Genomic DNA, 19,941 nt, shown 5'->3' with positions numbered 1-19,941 from the left:
CACACACACACACACACACACACACACACACACACACACACACACACACACACAAATATATGGCGTCTATGAAGCTGCAACGCAACTTGTTGTAGGAGTTGGTTTTCCTATAGGAGTTGTCATCGTGGATTTAAGGCGTAGGACTATTTCAGCTAAAAGCGAGAGGGTTAACTAGGCCTACGGGAGGTTATTAGGGTCAAGCCAAAATAAATGGCATAAAAAGTCCAGACAACGAAAGCCCGAGATGAGGCCATACTGTAGGCTATGATCTGGCCACCGTGTAAATGACCAGGGTATTTAAATAATACGATTTGTACAACGAAACATCTATGTAACCTCATAGTTCTACAATAAAAAATGATGATGTGTAGATAAAAATGTCATAGCCGTATAGGTCAAAAGCACAATAAACACGTCGATCAACCCCTTATAGTAGGCACAACTACTGTTTTAAAAAAAGAAAAGTGTCCAGTGTTATTTTCAATTTGATCGTTTTTTTTTAGTTCATTTATTCAAAGAGACAGCGACGCGTACTGTAACGGGAGAGGGGTGAGAAGGGACGTTACAGAGGGACAAGCTCCCTGATTAAAGGGGACAGGTGCAGTGTGCGGAGGGACTCTGCAAGCTCACAGAGGTCAAGGGCCCGCAGCAGGGCTCACATCAAGGCCGGTAAACGAACACACCGTGGATGTTCTGTTACGGTTTGAGGGAAATAAATCGGATGTTTATAGGCTCAAACTGTTTGGTCCAAAAGCTTTGACTTGAGGACGAAGTCGTAAACCATGTCGAGGTGATTACATATCGCGAGATCAATGTACTACGGTCGTTGTTTGTCGAGTTTTACAAACGTTTGTATTTATAGCCTACATTCAACACCGCCGTAGCCTAAAGAGGGGATCTACTTGGGTCAAGTGCATGAAGTGTCAGGCTTATATATTTTTTCTCTAAATAAGTTGCATGGAAAAAAATAAGGAGAGATTGGTGTTGTCTTTTATATTTGTTGGATCGGCCTATATATATATATATTACATATGTGTGACCTCGTTTTAAAGGTTGTAGCCCATGCAAAAGTAGAAATGAGAAATCCCCCTGGATAGAACCGTAGAAATGCTCATGAAACCTAGCCGTAGCTTTGCATACCATGTAAAGCTAGTGTCACCATGCACTAGCTTTACATCACCCTACACTTAAAATGAGAACCATGCTGTGCTCTCCCACTTTCAACATCATAAAACGACATCAAATGCATTCCCAATCGTGTCAGAAGTCGACCTTTTTCTACCAGGTTCAGCTGGGCAAACGAAAACGTCTAGGCCTACTGTTTATTTGTAGGCTAGGCCTATAGTTTAATATTTTTATGACTCAAGAGGTCACCGATTACATGTGTCCGTCATGCCCATGGTTTTTAACCATGCGGATAATGAAAGAGGAAATAAAAAAAAAGGAGAAAATGTGTGTGGTTGTACGACAGTTTGACAGGGAGAGAGAGAGAGAGAGAGAGAGAGAGAGAGAGAGAGAGAGAGAGAGAGAGAGAGAGAGAGAGAGAGAGAGAGAGAGAGAGAGAGAGAGAGAGAGAGAGAGAAAGAGAGAGAGAAGGAATTTGCATGATTTCCCCTTGTGATGAAAGGGACTTAGTGGCATCTGGTTTCTAAAATGTATATACCTTTATCGTTAATGTTTACATATCTACACATACCTCTACACCTCTCAATAAACAACAACAAAGACAGCTTTTTTATTTAGGTTATTATTAAGACATTAATTTAACCTTAGCTTTATAAAAAAACAAACATAATTGTTTTATAGGTTTTAATATATTTCCACCATTGTAATTGTAAGTAGATGTGTTGACACATTTTTCATTGGTCCTATTCTACCAGGCATCGACCAATCAGATGGACCTCGGTAACTCTCAGGTCACCGGCAGCTTCAGGGACCCCCTACACCAGTCTCTGGTGGGCATGCTTGGACTTTAGGGGTGCAAGTCCGTGCAGAACCTGGTGAACCAGACACACAGCGAGAAGGATGGCCGAGAGGGCCAACTCTGCGGTGATGGGTGAGAATATCTGATGATGCCTCACTATCCTCCCCACATCCCATTTCAGGATCCACTAGGCCCAAACCCTAAAGGAAGCCATCTGGATAAACAGGAAGCATAATTCCAAAACGCCAACAAAGGGAAATAAAAAGGAAGACCAATATTCAAAATTTGGTTCATTCATTAATATAATCTGTATTTTTTCTATTCTGATAAAAGGGTTCGTTTTCCCCAAAGGACCTTAAACCTTGGGGACAAATTAGGTTCTCTTCTCCATCCTTCTTGAGCCTGAGAGTAAAGGACAATGAGACAGAAAGGGAGGCAGTTGTTTTATTCCACCAACTGTGTAAATGTGTAAATGTTGATCCTGAAAATACATTTTCCAGGTTTGAGGTAAAATACAATGGTATGATAATATTGGTTTTCCATTGAGGGAGTACTATAGATCCAAGGCATTCAGAGCATATTTATCTAATCATTCTATCAAAAATAAAGGGATAATAATCTTCTAAAACAATTTATACAACTATTAATATTTAGAAATATAAATTTTCAAAAGTATAATTTTTTTCAAATTCAAATAAGTGTGTATCTGTGTGTGTTGGGATGGAGGGACGACTCTTCCAAGCCTGAGCCTACTAGAAGCATATAGCAATATTTATCTCCCGCGTTTGTCATTTCACCTAAATACTGTATATATCATAGTCCAGTGAAATAAGACGCATACATTTAAAACAAATATAAAACCCTGTTTATAATCACTGTTTATTATTATTATTTTATTAATGTTCTGTGCAGACACAAAAACAAATTCACAGAATGAATAGCCTATAAACTAGGCATACTGTCGTCGCTGATTGGTCGACTAATTGTCCCTGGAAACCTAATACGTGGCTACATCACACGTAAACAAAAGCACAGCTCCGGGCTCCAGCGACTGCCTGTTTCATGGTTGCCAAGGCAACACTAACAGACCCCAAACTTGAGAGCGCGCAGGGGGGAAGCGAGGACGTTTTTACTCGGGCATTCAAAATGTGTTTCTGAGTCAACTTAAGCAAGCAATTTCCTAGCCTTTATATTATACACACATCCTCTTCTCAGTATCCTCCCTGTTTCGGTCCGTTCCGCCACCATGACTCAGCGGCAGGTTTTACAAGGTAAGCCCCCCCACCACCATTTCCGGATCGAAAGCGATCCGACCCGCGGATGAGATGTTTTGATTGACAAAAAATAAAAAGAGTCGAAGTTAACGCTCGGTTGTTAACAATGCTTCCGCTTTAACTGCAGTTTTCGAGCACTACCAGCAGTCGAGGCTGCAGTTCGTGCAGACTGTGGCTGACCTCGCCACTCGACCGCAGAACATAGAAACCCTTCAAAACGCAGGTACCGTTGAACCACGATGAATGGACGCCTGCACAACCTGCAATAGTAACACACAAGTTGCTCTCTGGCGCTTGTACCTCTGCTAACGTTGTATGTTTGTTGTTTTGTCGATGTCACCTCACCTTCAACCCAGGTGTGATGACCTTGCTGCGGCCACTTCTGTTGGACTCGGTTCCCAACGTCCAGCAGACGGCGGCGCTGGCATTGGGCCGCTTGGCCAATCACAGCGACGACCTGGCCGAGGCCGTGGTGCAGGGAGACATCCTCCCTCAGCTGGTTCACTCCCTGGCCTCTCAGAATGTGAGTGGATTTTAAAAACATTTAAAATATAATATTTTGTATTCAATATATTTTAGGGTTCATTGGGCCATTTAGTAGCAGAGAGAGAGAGAGAGAGAGAGAGAGAGAGAGAGAGACAGAGAGACAGAGAGAGAGAGAGAGAGAGAGAGAGGTTCCTACTCTGAGGGGGGCCTCTGCCAGGGTCAGTCTGCTGAATAAGGAGGGTGTGTGTCAGACCAACTTGGCATTCCGCCTTGCGGCTGCTTTAGAATCGAAGAGCACTTTACAATGAGTGCAAGCAGGCTTTTCTTCCTCCACTCTACCTCTCTCTCTTCCTACTTGTGTGTGAGCGTGTGTGTGTCTCGCTCTCTCGCTCTCTCTCGTCCCTCTTACAGGCGTCAGGGTTCCTGAGCGGTTGGCCCCAGTTTGTTATGAATGTCTACCAGCCACCCAAGCCCGTTAACAGTACATTTAATGTTGAACGGTGTGACTGTTCAATCCAACCAACGGTTTGGTCTCACGCGACGGCAAAAAAAAAAAAAAAGGAGATAAAAAGGTCTTCTTCTCCAACGTTGAACCCTGCAGCGGTTTTACAAGAAGGCAGCGGCCTTCGTGCTCCGGGCGGTGGCCAAGCACTCCCCCGGGCTGGCCCTGGCCGTGGTGGCCTGTGGCGGGCTGGACGCCCTGGTGCTCTCCCTGGAGGAGTTCGACCCCGGGGTGAAGGAGGCAGCGGCGTGGGCCCTGGGGTACGTCGCCCGGCACAACGAACGTAAGCCCCCCCGCACCACCACCACCGCCAACCGCAGTGGACATCTCTGCCTGTTATCTCTTTGATTTTCTATTTGAGTTGAACTGTTTTGATTGGGATGCCGCCGTGATGGCAGCCCGTTGCTTTCCTCACCATCCCTGGAAGGAGGTACCCTCTCTCCCTGTGCTCCTTCTGCAGATTCCTTTCTTGATGATGAAGTTAATTTTGTTGTTGTCGTTTCTCACTATTTCAACCACCATGTCCCTGTTGTACTGTATCAAAACCTGGGGGCTGTATGAAAGGTTGCGAGTTCGATCCCACCGGATCCTACTAGCTGCGTGTCGAGGTGTCACTGAGCAAGGCACCTAACTGCCCCCAATGAGTGGGCTGTCGTCTTGCATGGTTGACTCCGCCGTCGGTGTGTGAATGTGTGCATGAACCGTTGTAAAGGTGGAATTATGGTGGGACGTTGACGCAACAACGCAGTGACCACGCGGAAGTGAAACAATATATCGCTGTCGGTACAGTAAAGATGTTCATAGAACCAAGTGCAAGTATTACAATCGCTAGGCTAACCCATTCCCTGTGTAAAGCAAAGATAGCAGCTACTGTAGATGCCACACAATTAAGTACCTTGAATAAGTGCAATGTACAAGTGCCAGGACGTACAAAATTCAATGGTGGCTGTGCATTGGTTTCTATGCAGAGTCGAGGTGAACTCTGAACAGGTGAGTTTTTAGTCTTTTGCGGAAGCTGGTGAGCGACTCTGTGATCCTGACATCGGTAGGGAGCTCGTTCCACCACTGAGGTCCCAAAACAGAGAAAAGTTGTGACTTCGCTGATCGACCTTTGCTTGCTCTTAGCGATGGCGGTACCAGACTTCCAGCTGAGGTAGTTGAGCGGAGGGATCGAGCTGGGGTGTGTGGCTTTACTAATGCTTGGAGGTAGGCAGGGGCAGTTCCATCGACTGCCTTGTATGCCAGTACCATCATCTTGAATCTGATGCGAGCTATTACAGGGAGCCAGTGGAGGTCTCGGAAGAGGGGGGTTACATGTTAGAACTTTGGTAGGTTGAACACGAGGCGCGCTGCCGCATTCTGGATGCGCTGCAAGGGTTTAATCGCAGAGGCAGGGAGTCCAGCCAGAAGCGAGTTGCAGTAGTCGAGGCGGGAGATGACCAGTGATTGGACTAGAAGCTGAGCTGCTTCCCTTGTGAGGAAGGGCCGGATCCTGCAGATGTTGTAAAGTGCAAATCTGCAGGATCGGGCCACCGCAGTGATGTTTGCGGTGCAGCATAACTGATTGTCCAACACTACACCAAGGTTTTTGGCAGTTGGAAAAACCTTAAGTCGCTTGGGATAAAAGCGTCTGCTCAATGCCCTGAATGTAAATGTGTTAGATGGTATCACGACCGACCAAGCCAGGCTAACACAGTAAAATCATCTCTTTCGGTTCCACCGTAACAACACAGAGCTGTCCCAGTGCGTGGTGGAGGCCGGGGCCGTCCCCCTGCTGGTGCTCTGCCTCCAGGAGCCCGAGATGGCCCTCAAGCGCATCTCGGCCTCGGCCCTCAGCGACATCGCCAAGCACACCACGGAGCTGGCTCACAGCGTGGTGGACAACGGCGCCATCGCCCACCTGGCCCAGATGATCCTCAACCCGGACGCCAAGCTCAAGGTGAGGTCGGCGAGACCCCCGTGTGTCTTTATGAGCCTGAGGTAAACGTGAGTTGTATGTTTTTACCAGCCTTAGCCTTTATTGATAGACTTTCCTTTGTATCGCTATTACTTGATTTACAAAAAGCAATCTCCCTGTGTGTGTCCGTCCCTAATGTTAGTGATGACAGCGTCAGTGTTATTTATTTGTTAGCTTTATATTGCATTTGTTAAGACTACTAGTGGGGTAGATAACCAGAAGGATTGTGCATTTTATGATAAAAGCGTCAAATTTGGTATGCTTGTAGCCAAAGGCCTATAGAAAAAAATTAGATGTGGAGGCACGACAAATTTTCAATATGGCGGCCATTTTTCAAGATGGCCGCTAGTGATAACTGTTTTTAGATTAAATTTCACATTAGCAATGGATAATAGGAGATAGAAACATACATTTTTATACAGTTGTAGCCAAAGACATGGGGAACATGTAGAGAGATCAAGACTTTTCAATATGGTGGCCATTTTTCAAAATTGCCACCAGTGACAACTGTTTTTAGATGAAATTCCACATTAACAATAGATAATATGTGATAGGAGCATGAATTTGGTACAGTTATAGCCAAAGACATGGGGAGCATTTGGAGGGATCAAGACTTTTCAATATGAAAAAAAATAGATGTGGAGGCACGACAAATTTTCAATATGGCAGCCATTTTTCAAGATGGCCACCAGTGACAACTGTTTATAGATAGATAATATATAATAGATTTCACATTAACAATGGATAATATGTAATATAAGCATCAAGTTTGGTACCGTTATGGCCAAATACACAAAAAAAAATACAGATATGGACCCTCATAAATGATCAATATGGCGGTCATTTTCCAAATTGGCTGCCAGTGACAACTGCTGTTAGATCAATTTTCATATTAATGATGGATATAATGTGATGTTGATTATATTATGTTGATTATATTATATTATATGTCAAGGATATATGTTGGATTTATCTGCATTGCACTTGGGAACTATCATTTAGATTATACTTTTTTTTCAAGATGGTGACCAAGATGGCAGCCAACGAGCAAAAAATAGTAGTTGCAATAAAGTTGCATAGATTTCTCTGATTTGGATGATCTTTGTGTCGTTATATTTTTCTGGATCTGAAGTAAAGTAAATTAACATCAGAATTGCTCAGAAGCTGCAACTTAAGACTCAACACATGTGATAGTCTAAGTAGTTCCAGCGCGGGAAAGTCTATTTAGCACTCCCCTTCACATTAACAGAGAGCTGTGCATTCTAAGGCAGCTTTTTTGCACCTGCACTGCCTAACACAACCCTTTTTATATTGACAGCAGACAAGTTCATAGCTGGACTGGCTTGCATCCTGTGGAGGGCAGACCACTTGTTCTCTTTTAAACAGATGGCAGACATGTCTGCGTTGACAGCTGAAGAACACGATCATGAGATATGCTCAAGCCCAGGTTGGCCACTCTCTCTACAAGTTCCCTTTTACGTTTGTGGGCATGCAGCATCAGTCCCACGCATATAGGAACTGGTGTCTACTGTGAAGCATTGTGTCTGACAGAAGCTGCTGTGTCTTGTGTCCGTTTGTGCTTGACACTATTGAATTTTAGCATCCGAGCAATTGCAAGTGCAGCTGGAGATGTTGCTTTGGCCATCTGATCTTTGATGCTGGGTCCTTCTAGGATCATGTTCACTAGGGTGAGCAAAATCTGTGGCAAAGAATCCTCTTGGCATCTTTCAGAGAAACCATTAAATGGTTTGGCCTCACCAAATATGTGACGGCGGACAATCTGTGCAGCATGCGCAACGTGTACAGCATCTTGATTTCTATCATGTTCACAGGCTTTTGTAAGGGCAGTGCCAATGTCTTCTTCAAAGGCCATCAGGACCCCTTTGCCCTTGGTGTATGCTTGCATGTCAGGGAACTCAGCAAGAAGCCTCTCCTTCAGCCGGGTAGAGTGAACCCTATTATCAACCTCTACACCTAGCTGTGCCATTCAGAACTTGCAGAGCTGGACGAGTTCAGCTAGAATGTTGACTGGTGCTGTTTCTGCTTCTTGTCTGGTCTCTTCTATATAAAGGACCAACTCAGCAAACGCGATGCTAGAGGCTAATGCTGCCTGTCCCTGCCCATTATCATCAAGATCTTCTAGGTTGGCATCTCTGGCACGATTATAGAGACCTACTAGGCATTGGATGGGATATTTTGCTTCTATGGCCACCATGTCCCCGGCACTAAGTTTACGTAGTAGCCCTATGTCTTGAAGTAGGCTAGCACAAGTGCGTACCATTTTGTCCAACTGGAATGTTGCAGCAACATGAAGGACACCATGGCCAGCAGGTTGTTCGCAGAAGAAGCAGTTATCCTGTCTGGTTTCAGATGAGTGGTACCTTGTGCGCTTATGCAAGGTGCCAGAACATTTACCTCCTGTGTCCAGTTGTCGCTTCTGTGCTCTTTGCAACATGGTTGCATTGTACTTCAGCCGGCAGGTTTTATGGTATTTAGCTTTATTTGCAACCATGGCTGCTTCAATTCCTTGACCCTCATCTAACCGTCCAAGTGCGAACATTGAAGGGAGCTGTCCAAGTTCATTGAACTTTGTCAAATGCTCTGCAAGTGAACTGTATCCCCTCCCCTTGTCTACTCGCGTATTTTCAATGGGCATGTCAATGCTTCTTCTGCTTTGACTTCCTGATATGTTGCAGATTCCAGTCTGTCTTAGATGTAGACCTTTGATCAACATGATTCACAACTTTAAAGTTCTTCACCATTTTCTTAAGTGAAGGCCGAAGAATTATCCTTTTACCACCTTTATTAAAGCACATTAACATATGGGATACAACAAGGTTCAGATGTGATCACTACCCTACACCTAGCCCGATCGTTCATCCAGTGACATTTAGTTCCTGTGCGATCTGTACACCTTCCGGGTAACTAAATGAAAATCATTTAAAGCCGCGTTACCCTTGGTTCCGCACTCCCGCGCTGGCACTTCCTGTCTATTCAGGTGCGGCTATCTAACTACATTATGTCACCAACAACTAGATGTGGGGCTAACATTAGATAGCATTTAGGAAACTAAACTACACTACCACTAAAGTACCACAAATAAGTGATGCTTTATAAAGCAGAGTGTATTAGCTGTCACTGAACCCCATGCTGAGTTTCACAGCAGTGGCGTCACCAGTGTGCCCTGGTTGTGCTTTGACATCCACTCTATTTAGGGCAATTTTATTTTGTGGAAATGTGAATGTACACACATCTACACAGACTACCCTAACTCTAACCCTAACTGATACCCAAATAAGATAAATGCAATTGTATTGAAAGCACTGTTTTCCTAGGCGACCAGGCATGCCCGCCATCTTGAACATTTTTGGTTGGCTGCCATCTTTGCCACCATATTGAAAAAGGAGTAATTCAAATGAAGGATCCCAAGTGCTATGCTTAGTAGATAAATCCAACATATATCCTCATATCATTTATGTCCATCATTATTATGAAAATTGATCTAAAAAGAGTTGTCACCGGCAGCCATTTTTCAAAAATGTTTGAATCAAAAATGTATGATGGGTCCATATCTGTATTTTTTTTCTTTTTTGTCTTTGAGCATAACTACCAAATCTGATGCTTCTATCTCTTATTATCCATTGTTAAAATGAAATTTTATCTAAAGAAAGTTGTGACTGGTGGCCATTTTGAAAATGGCCACAATATTCAAGTCTTGATCCCTCTACATGTTCCCCATTTCTCTTTCTATAATTGTACCAAATTTCATGTTTCTATCACCTGTTATCCGTTGTTAATGTGAAATTTAATCTCAAAGCAGACGTTTACTGGCGGCCATCTTGGAAATGGCCGCCATATTGAAAATTCGTTGAGCCTCCACATCTAATTTTGTTCGATTTGGCTACAGGTGTACCAAATTGGACGCTTTTATCATAAAATGCACAATCCTTATATCATTTCTAGCTAAGCTGCCCCACTATACTGTAACCAACTGTACTCTATCCTCCCTCTCTACGTCCCTCTCTCGCCATCCCTCCCTCTCTCCCTCCATCCCTCTCCCTCCATCCCTCCCTCTCTCCCTCTCCCTCCATCCCTCCCGCTCTCCCTCCGTCCCTCCCTCCCTCCCTCTCTCCCTCCGTCCCTCTCCCTCCATCCCTCCCTCTGTCCCTCCGTCCCTCTCTCCGTCCCTCTCCCTCCATCCCTCCCGCTCTCCCTCCGTCCCTCCATCCCTCCCTCTCTCCCTCCGTCCCTCTCTCTGTCCCTCTCCCTCCATCCCTCCCTCCCTCTCTCCCTCCCTCCCTCCGTCCCTCTCTCCCTCCATCCCTCCCTCTCTCCCTCCCTCCCTCTCTCAATCCCTCTCTCCCTCTGTCCGTCCTTCTCTCCGTCCTTCCCTCCCTCCCCCAGAGGCATGTGCTGTCTGCCCTGAGCCAGATGAGCAAGCACTCTGTGGGGCTGGCGGAGTTGGTGGTGGAGGCGGAGGTGTTCCCGGCCGCGTTGGCCTGCCTGCGGGACCCCGACGACTACGTCAGGAAGAACGTCACCACGCTCATGAGGGAGGTGGTCAAGCACACGCCTGAGGTACCGAAGCCGTCGGCACACTAGGAACCCACATGCACACACCCGTGTGAGCTAGCGCACACGCACATGCGCATGCACACACACACACACACACACACACACACACACACAAACACACACACAAATACATGCACACAAATACACGCACACGAGCATCCAAACACCCACACACACGCAAGCAAGCCCGCACACACACACAAACCACACACACACACACACACACACACACACACACGCACACACACAAACGTAAGCATCCACCCACACATACAGGTTTATATCTGCACAAAGGTCAGAAAGGTCATAGAGAGACCAATGTGCTCACAATGCAAACTATAAGGTTATCGCATTTGTGTCGTTGTGCATATACGTGTTTGTGCAGCTGTCTCTGTGCGTGTGTCCACGTCTAGCTGGCCCAGTTCATCGTGAACTGTGGCGGCGTGGCGGCAGTGGTGGACTACCTGGGCGACAGCAGCGGGAACGTGCGCCTGCCTGGGGTCATGATGCTGGGATACGTGGCCGCACACACCGAGAACCTGGCCATGGCCGTCATCGTGGCCAAGGTGTGTGTGTGTGTGTGTGTGTGTGTGTGTGCGCCCCCCATTTAACATTTCGCCTCCCATTTAACCATTGTGTTCCATAAACACAAACATTCACATGAGGTCATTTAAGAAGATGCTTTTAATCCAAAAGTGGCGTACAGCTGTGGCTGGGAAAAATAAAACCACAAACAACGACGGGCGCATTTGTGAATATGATTATGAAAACATAAATATACACGTCACACACATGGCGATAAGTAGCACTTACCTCCATGTAACACGCAGACATAACACAAACATTTTGTCGGCACATCCTCCTGCCTGAGTGTCGTGGATGAGCTGCTCGTCTAAATCACATTGTAACACGTCCGGTACATGGGTGGATGCCATCACTTCACACGCTGCCCTGCGCCCTCCCGCCCTCCAGGGGGTGCCGCAGCTGGCCCTGTGTCTGTCGGAGGAGCGTGAGGACCACATGAGGGCGGCGGCGGCCTGGGCCCTGGGGCAGATCGGGCGCCACACGCCGGAGCACGCCCGGGCGGTGGCGGCGGCCCACCTGCTGCCCACGCTGCTGCAGCTGTACCTGGACGCCAACAGCTCCGAGGACCTGCAGGTCAAGGTGGGGGGGCTGGGAGACAAGGCACCGGCGCTCTGGGTCACACGTGTTAGTTAGCGAGCTGGAATCACAAGACAGAATAGAATAGAATTGCACAGGATGCAACGAAATTGGATTGCTGTGGATTGCGGTGGATTGCAGTAGGCTCACTTCTTGCTTGCCCACTTGTTAGCCCACTGTTGGCCCACTGCAATCAAGAACGCTCTGAGACACACGTCTAGTTAGCTATCTGGGCTCCATGGAGCCACACTCTGAGATACACACGTGTAGTTGGCTAGCTGGAATCACCAGGCTGACACTCTCACATGTTACACATATAAGTTAGCTAGCTAGGCTCCATGGAGTTACACTGTGAGATACTGTGAAGTTTTAGGCTAGCTTGGCTCCAACACTCTAAAGTGCAGAGTTACGCTCTGAATTTGATACAAGCCCACTAACTGTGGTGAGTGGCTAAAAAGATTACACCTCGTTAACTGTCTCCATCCTGGTCCAGTTTTGCAAGTCAGTGTTGCTCTTTTCTCCATGCTGGCGATTCCACTGCACCTAAATGAAAGGAATCCCAGCAGTAAACGCGCTCTGATACGAGCGACGCCATTGGTCATCCCCACACTATTCAATGGAATAGGGAGTCATTGATGGCATATTGACCTATTGGGGGTCGTTCAACATCATTTTCGAGGGGTTAGGGGGCCCTTAACCCCTGGAAAATGATATTGAAACGCCCATTCCCATCATCACATACGATTCTAACACTTCCTGTCTCCCTGTGCGCCCCCCCCAGTGTAAGAAGGCCCTGAAGAGCGTGCTGCAGAAGTGCACCCACCTGCCGGCCCTGGAGCCCCTCCTCTACGAGGCCCCCAGCAACATCCTCAAGCACGTGCTCTGCCAGTTCAGCAAGGTACGACAGCAGGGCGGGGGGGAACAGCCACAAGGGTCCAGAAGGTCTTCCAGCGCTAAACTGTCTATTCAACGGTTTCCTTTCTTTTCATTGTAGAGATGTGGAGGGGCTGGTCCTGAAAATGAGTAATAACGATGTGGCTGATGATTTTTATAATAACGATTATAATTAATATTATTTAAAGGTGTGAGTGTGACTAGACGTTTCAAGCCGTTTTGGCAGATTTTCAAAACGGATTGTAATCACACTCTAGTCACACTCGCACCTGGTGGTATAATATGTCACCTTTAATAAAACTACACATACTTTCGAGAGCCATATACATAGAATCTGCCGCGCCTCTGGCTGCCATTCAACCAGTCGTACCGTCATCTCCACGTGGCTGGCTGACGTGGCACTGGCTGAATGGCCCCCGTGGCTAAAGGCGTCGTCACGGTTACCTTCCGCTCAGGTGCTGCCCCACGACAGCAAGGCGCGGCGTCTGTTCGTGACGAGCGGCGGTCTGAAGAAGATGCAGGAGATGGAGGCGGAGCCCGGGTCGGCCATGCAGGAGTACATCATGGTCATCAACAACTGCTACCCTGAGGAGATCGTCAGGTGGGCACCGGTCCCGTTGCGCCCCGCACATCCAGCCAGTGGTTGGGTCCATGCAGAGACGCATGCACGCACACACACATGAACAAGGGAACACACACTTGCAGGGGCATGGCATGTAGCTCAGGAGGCAGAGCGGGTTGGCTGGTATCCGCAAGGTTGCTTGTTCGATCCCCGGCTCCTCCTAGCTGAGTGTCGAGGTGTCTCCGAGCAAGGCACCTAACCCTGACTGCTCCCGACGAGCTGGCTGTCGCCCTGCGTGGCTGACGCCGCCGTCGGTGTGTGAATGTGTGCATGAATGGGTGAATGTTAGGCAATATTGTTAAGCGCTTTGGGTGGCCATTGGTTCCAAAAGGGCTCTATAAATGCAGTCCATTTACCATAGCCAGCACACAAACATGCGTCGCTTAAAACACACAAGGTAAACTAAATGAAAGGATGAGTAAACAACGTTTTTGGCAGGAGAACTTCCGCCTACAAGTTGCCATGGTGACAGTCTTTTAGACTGTGTGACATGGGTCAAACCCATGGCGCACAGGAAAAGCTGAGTTGAGTGGCAGGCTTGTATTATTCAGAGTTTCCCTGTTTTACGTTGTTTGGTACATTTACAGAGTCAAAAGATAAAAACACTTCACCAAAGTGTTTTCGACTGAAAAAATTGATTTTGGAGTTGACTTTCCCTTTAGGGATAACAGGGTTTTCTGGCCATTTCCAATTGGAAGGCTGGTGGGTGGTACATCATATTGGTAAAGGTATTATGAGATTACCAATATACTGTTGCAGCTATTTAACAAAACACTTTTTTCCTCCACTTTCTTCGCTGCAGGTTCTACTCACCGGGCTACTCGGAAGTCTTACTGGAGCGGGCGGAGAAGTTCTTGCCAGGGTGAATGAACCGGAACCCCACACAGCGTTTTACTCTTTAGATTTAAGTACAGGTCTCTACGGTGAATTAAACGTTTTATCATCCAGATTTTCGTACTCTGAGTATTGTCTTTGTCGCCAAATGATTTCTATTTTTTCATTTTAGATATGACTAGGCACCAGACATGGAAATGTGAGACGTTTGTTAAAATGCAAAGACTTCTTATGATTGTCCATCAATGTTTAGGTCCTTTTTTATTATAAAATGCAGAGAACCGGTTTTATTTACAATGCCTGTAATTCAATTAAACCAATTTAAAATGTAAAAAGTGCAGTCATTGAGATTCAGCTCCTTAATCTTGTGGGGATTTGTTTTGCTATGTTATGGGGTTTACATCAAGGCCAGTAAAAAACATCAAACATCAAATGGAAGTATAAAATGTTTCTTACAGTTAAACAACTCAAATTCCCGTCTTCCACCATTGATAATAGGCATTCCTTCCTACTTCTTTAATAGGTCCATGATTCCTACCACACATGCGACCATTTGTGTGACTTCCCGGTGTAGTCTGCCCTCTGGCGGCCATTTTCCTAAAGTATCAGCTTTCTATTTATTTTGCAACAGCTGCGTCACACATGGCGACAACGTCTTTCTTGGTTTTCCGCAAAACAAGCTAACAGATTTAAAAAAATCGAATAAAATTGTTTTCACACACTACGTCATGCTCTTGGTCATCGTGTGGTAGCCTACCTCTGCGCTTATTTTTAAGTCATTTTAATGTAGCATCTTTTAATAATTTGATGTTAAATAAATATCTTATACGCAATCGTTGTGCTGATTTTCAAGTGACGTATGTATGCCTGTATGTGTGATCAAGATTTTCATACCGTTTCCTCTAATGTACAGCATGTTTGTGTCCCCCAAGCCAACCTTTTCACAGTAGAGATGCTTTGCTCTTACACACACAAATATATATGCTACATATATATGTAAATATGTGCGTGTGTGTTCTAGTTGTGTGTTTTAGTTGTTAAAGTGATGCTATCATGTCTATTGTGCTCTCTCCCATATACAACTTCCGCAATTTAAGTAACCAATCTACATGGGGAAGTGGAGGTAACTGTGAGCTAACCCTGGAGACCGGGGTTCAAGTCCCGTTTAAGTACTCGGCTGGTCGACTCTTGTTTCTATATCATGTGAACTATAAAGTTAAGTATAACCTTTGAGAATTTTTAAACTGGTGTCTTGATGGAATAGTGGTAAGGGCTGCTGGTTAACACTAAACAGCTCGTGTTCGAGTCCCAGCACATAGGGCCATTAATGATGGGGGACTTGAAGGGGAAAGGTTACATTTAAGGGAAATGTCTTCTACAACATGTGAATTGTTAAGTAAAGTATAACCTCCGAGAAAATGTGTCTTGATAGTGCAGTGGTGAGGGCTGTTGGTTAAAACAGGTTTGGGTAACCGCAGAAATATTCTCTCTATAATTTTTCTATACCTCATTTTTCATTCTCTCCATAATAGTTAAACACCCTGTTTTTCTCGATTTTTTTATTCTCTACATTTTTCTACCAACTCCTTTTTCTCCAATCTTTAAATCTGTCATTTTCTATAACGTATTTTTCCCAAAAATATATCAGTTACACCTCCTTTTTCTCGATTTTCTATTCTCCCTATCAATTTTCTACAACTCCTTTATCTCGATTTTTTATTCTCTCCATCTTTTTTCAATACCTCCTTTTTCTAGATTTTTTATTCTCTCCATCATTTTATACAACTCCTTTTTTAATATTGTCTCCATCATTTTCTACAGCTCCTTTTTTATACTCCATCGTTTTCTATACCACCTTTTTCCAAAAAATATATTCTCCTCATTTTCTATACCTCCTTTTTCTCCTTATACCTCCTTCCAAAAAATATTAGCCAAAAAAATATCCTCTAGTTTTTCTATTCTCAACCTCATTTTTACATCTCCTTTTTTTCAAAATTGTATTCTCTCGACCATTTTTCTACATCTCCTTTTTCTCAAAATAGTATTCTCTCCATCATTTTCTAAACCACCTTTTTCTAAAAAAAATCTCTATAATTTCTCTATGCCTCCTTTTTCTCAAATAAAAACAAAAAAAAACTAACTTCAATGTGTAGAAAAGGATGGAGAGCATAAACAAATCAAAAAAAGGGAGGTATACAACTGTACTGATGTATGGTCATATGATGCACGAGGAAGATCTGCTGCTGCCTCTCGATGCAGTACTCACACTAGGGCGTGGTGATGTCACCACTGGCTTCTCACACCATCAGCATCATGTTGAAGCTCTGGAAGGAACCCAGCCTCTCCATCTCTGCTGTCCTTCAGATCATGGCCTCAACTAGCTACAGAACAGCCTACCTGAAGGGCTTACAAAGCAACTAAACAAAGAACAAAGCAGAGCAGGCCGAGTTATCAGACCAAGTGCTTTAATTGGTTTTAGTGAATGCTGATGAAATGGGAGTGTATTATTATGGATATCATAGTCATTATAGGTGTAGAACAACAAACACAACACAACAGCGTTGGCCTCTCTCCCTCATAAGGAAGGGCTGGTGGGTTTGGCGGGGGATGGGAAACGATGACCCCCAATGGTCGTTGTCAGACATTACACACACATGTCTTTTTATACTGACTGTGGCCATGATCAGACCGAGGTCCATTTCTGCCACCCTGCAAATGTTTCCAATAGCAAACGAGTTTTCAGTCATTACCTTGATATAATAATAATAATAATAATAATAATAATAATAATAACACGTTTCCCTTTACACTTCATAAAACCACATGTAGATGACACAAGGCGTGTTTCACATAGCTCGGAACTTCCCACATGTTCATATGAGTTAGTTAAACCAAAGCATCCCATTAAAATGGAGCGCAGAACCACTTTACACTACACAGCTCCTGAAGCTCAGATACCCTGAAGCGTGGATGGGGCAGTCTCCACTGCTCAACACAATACTTTTGGCAAAGTGAATGTAAATTAAATGAAAAGCTAAATGTTTTGAGGGTTTAAAAAAAAAAAAAGAAGCAGATAGGAAGAGAGTAGTAGTAGGACATGATAGAAGACAAGACGTAAGCAATGGCAAAGCATCTAAAACTCTTGACGAGTTGCGTGCTGTTGCGTCTGTCTATGCAACCAGAATGTGGACTATCCATGACGTTAGGCATAGGATTAATGCGTTCCGGATACTCCATCTCTCAGCATGCACTTCTCCACGTTCTAAGAATTTAATTGCAGCTTTGCTGGTAGTTCTCGAGAGCATAGGACATGTGAATATAGTCTACCTTAATGGGTAGAAAGAATAGTTCTGGAGCAAAGGGTTCACTTGGAGAAAGAAAATCAAGCCAACAGGTTGAAAAGAGTTGAAAAACACCATGGCTAAGTGTGGTCTTGGCATGAGTGGTTTAATGAACTTTCCCATGGAACGATAACACTTCAGCTTTTTGGTGGCGAAGGAGGTGGCAAAGATGAAAATAAAAAGCCTACAATAAACAATGTAAAAGCAACAAAAAACAAAAGACCCTCAAAATATTAAAATAATCTGTTTACCTTTTGCTAAAAACAAAAGATAGGAACGAACGAAAGAAAAAAAAGAATGAACAAAAAGATTACAAAATACAAAATTAAATAATTTTCAGAATAAAAAGGCACACCTCTTGCACAGTGTATATAATGAAAACAATAGGTATAGTGAAGCATGGTGCACACTGTTTACGTCAGAGAGCAGAGACAGGTCGAGAGAGTGGGGAAGAGGGATGCGGACATCAAACCATGGACATGGAGCCGCAAGACGACACACACAAGAGCACAGAAGGAGAACGAATTGAAACTCAGTCCTGCGACATGCATATTTTTTTTGCCTTCTTTTTCCTCTTTGTTACAGTACATGTTTATATTATAGTAAGCTTTTGTACAAATTCAAGCAGTGTCATTCTTCATTCAACACAGGACCACCACACACACACACACACACACACACACACACACACACACACACACACTCTCTAGAGGGCAGGGAAGGGCAGGGTTTATCGCTTTTTTAATTTTATACAACTATATTTCACGACTTAAATGCAATGTAAAAATATAAATGTGAATATAACTTTTTGCATGAGTTAAGAATAGTCAAGAAGAACGATGGTACAATTTTTTTTGGGGGGATTTTTCTGTTTTAGTTGGTTACCCATAACTGTTGAACAACATCGCACGCACAGTCTTGTCACGTACATACACATATAATATTGCATTTCCCTTCTTAAGACCACATCAACTAATTGGGATCATATGCATAACATTTGGTTCCTTTCCTCTTGTGCAAAATATACAAAAAAAACAATTCAACCAAACCGGATAAGAAAAAGAAAGACATTCAAAACAAACAAACAGAAATTGAGACATTGATACATTATAAATCCACCCAGATCCAAACACAGATAAAACCACCGTTCATCAACGTCCACAGTAACAACCACAACAATAGCAACAACACAAATCACACAAGGGGTTAGCGCATCCACCAGGCTCCAGAACTGATCCACTGGCCGGACGGGACCATAAGCACTCAGAACAACACTAACTATACAACCCGCGGCTGCTGACCCCACATACACAGGCCCCCCCCCCCCCCCCCCCCCCCCCCCCCCGCACACACACACACACATCCCGCTCACTTTGTCTTCTGTTGGAACACAGTCACAGTCACACACACACACACACACACACACACACACACACACACACAATGTGACCCCCCCAACCGCACACTCATAATAACACTCGGTCAGATAGGTGCGAAGGTGCAATTATTATTGGAACGGTTCCTTTATTTATTTTGAGTCAATCCCTTCTGACACCCAGGGAGCGTGACTAGATAGGAGGGTGGGGCTTATTGGATCTCTAGGGACAGTGCTTTATGTTGTGCATGTAACAGAGAAAGAGGGAATAACAAATGAGCAAATAAAAGTGCAACATTTACTTATTTATTCTGTGATTAGGAGTTAGTAAGGTGCTGATGGCAACGGGGGAGAACTTAAGGGGCGATGGGGAGGGATTTCCAATGGGAAAACCCAATTAAAAAAAGAACAGGGAATCACAGCAGTCAGGGGTTTGTTATCATCAACCACAGCCGCCTGTTGACCCGGTTTGGTGCCTGTGGCTCGGGACTTAAATCCAAAAACGCAATGGACCAGGACAGTTGGTCCTTTTGCTCCCCCTCCCTCTATGGAAGTTTGACCAGCCCAGCCTTCCCTTCTTCATCCATAGCTCTACAAGAAGAGCGCAACATAGGTGGGCCAATCGCAAACATCGGAGACGCATGACGCGCTGAACACAGGCGTTTACACCGGACCTGTACTGGCCCGGGTGCACAGAGTGTATTGTGTATCGCTGAGACAACTCGTGTGAAAAAGAAATAAAGCTTCTTCCACAAGTTTAATACCTTTTCAACCAGTAAGGACGACAGAAAGCGACCAGCAAGAATGACCGCAACGGGGGTGGGGTTAAAAGATGACTGACGGACGCAGGAGCCCGATTGACAAATAAGATGAGTTAAGTGGAAGGCTTGAAACAACGGGGGGAAACAATTAAAATCCGGTGGGGGAAGTTTGGCTGTTGGCCTTTTGGAAGACTGCCTCCTACTTCCTGAAGCGAAGCGATTGCATTGGACGAGG

At 44.9% G+C, this 19,941-nt stretch overlaps 1 protein-coding gene across 1 annotated transcript; it reads left to right on the top strand.

Moving 5' to 3' along the window:
- Positions 1–3,170: 3,170 nt before the first annotated feature.
- spag6 (sperm associated antigen 6) lies at positions 3,171–14,261 on the top strand (the record flags this gene model as incomplete). The annotated part of the gene is made up of 11 exons (XM_079754895.1): positions 3,171–3,195; positions 3,326–3,421; positions 3,555–3,721; positions 4,286–4,469; positions 5,920–6,125; positions 10,548–10,721; positions 11,132–11,284; positions 11,691–11,882; positions 12,661–12,777; positions 13,229–13,374; positions 14,198–14,261. 11 exons carry the CDS (start codon positions 3,171–3,173, stop codon positions 14,259–14,261), a joined length of 1,524 nt encoding a protein of 507 aa, XP_079611021.1.
- Between the last annotated feature and the right edge of the window lie 5,680 nt (positions 14,262–19,941).

The sequence above is a fragment of the Pollachius pollachius genome (genome assembly GCF_949987615.1).
Source record: "Pollachius pollachius genome assembly, chromosome: 17".
Taxonomy (NCBI): Eukaryota; Metazoa; Chordata; class Actinopteri; order Gadiformes; family Gadidae; genus Pollachius; species Pollachius pollachius.
The sequence above is the reverse complement of the archived record's forward strand: the minus strand, read 5'-3'. Positions and strand labels throughout refer to the sequence as shown.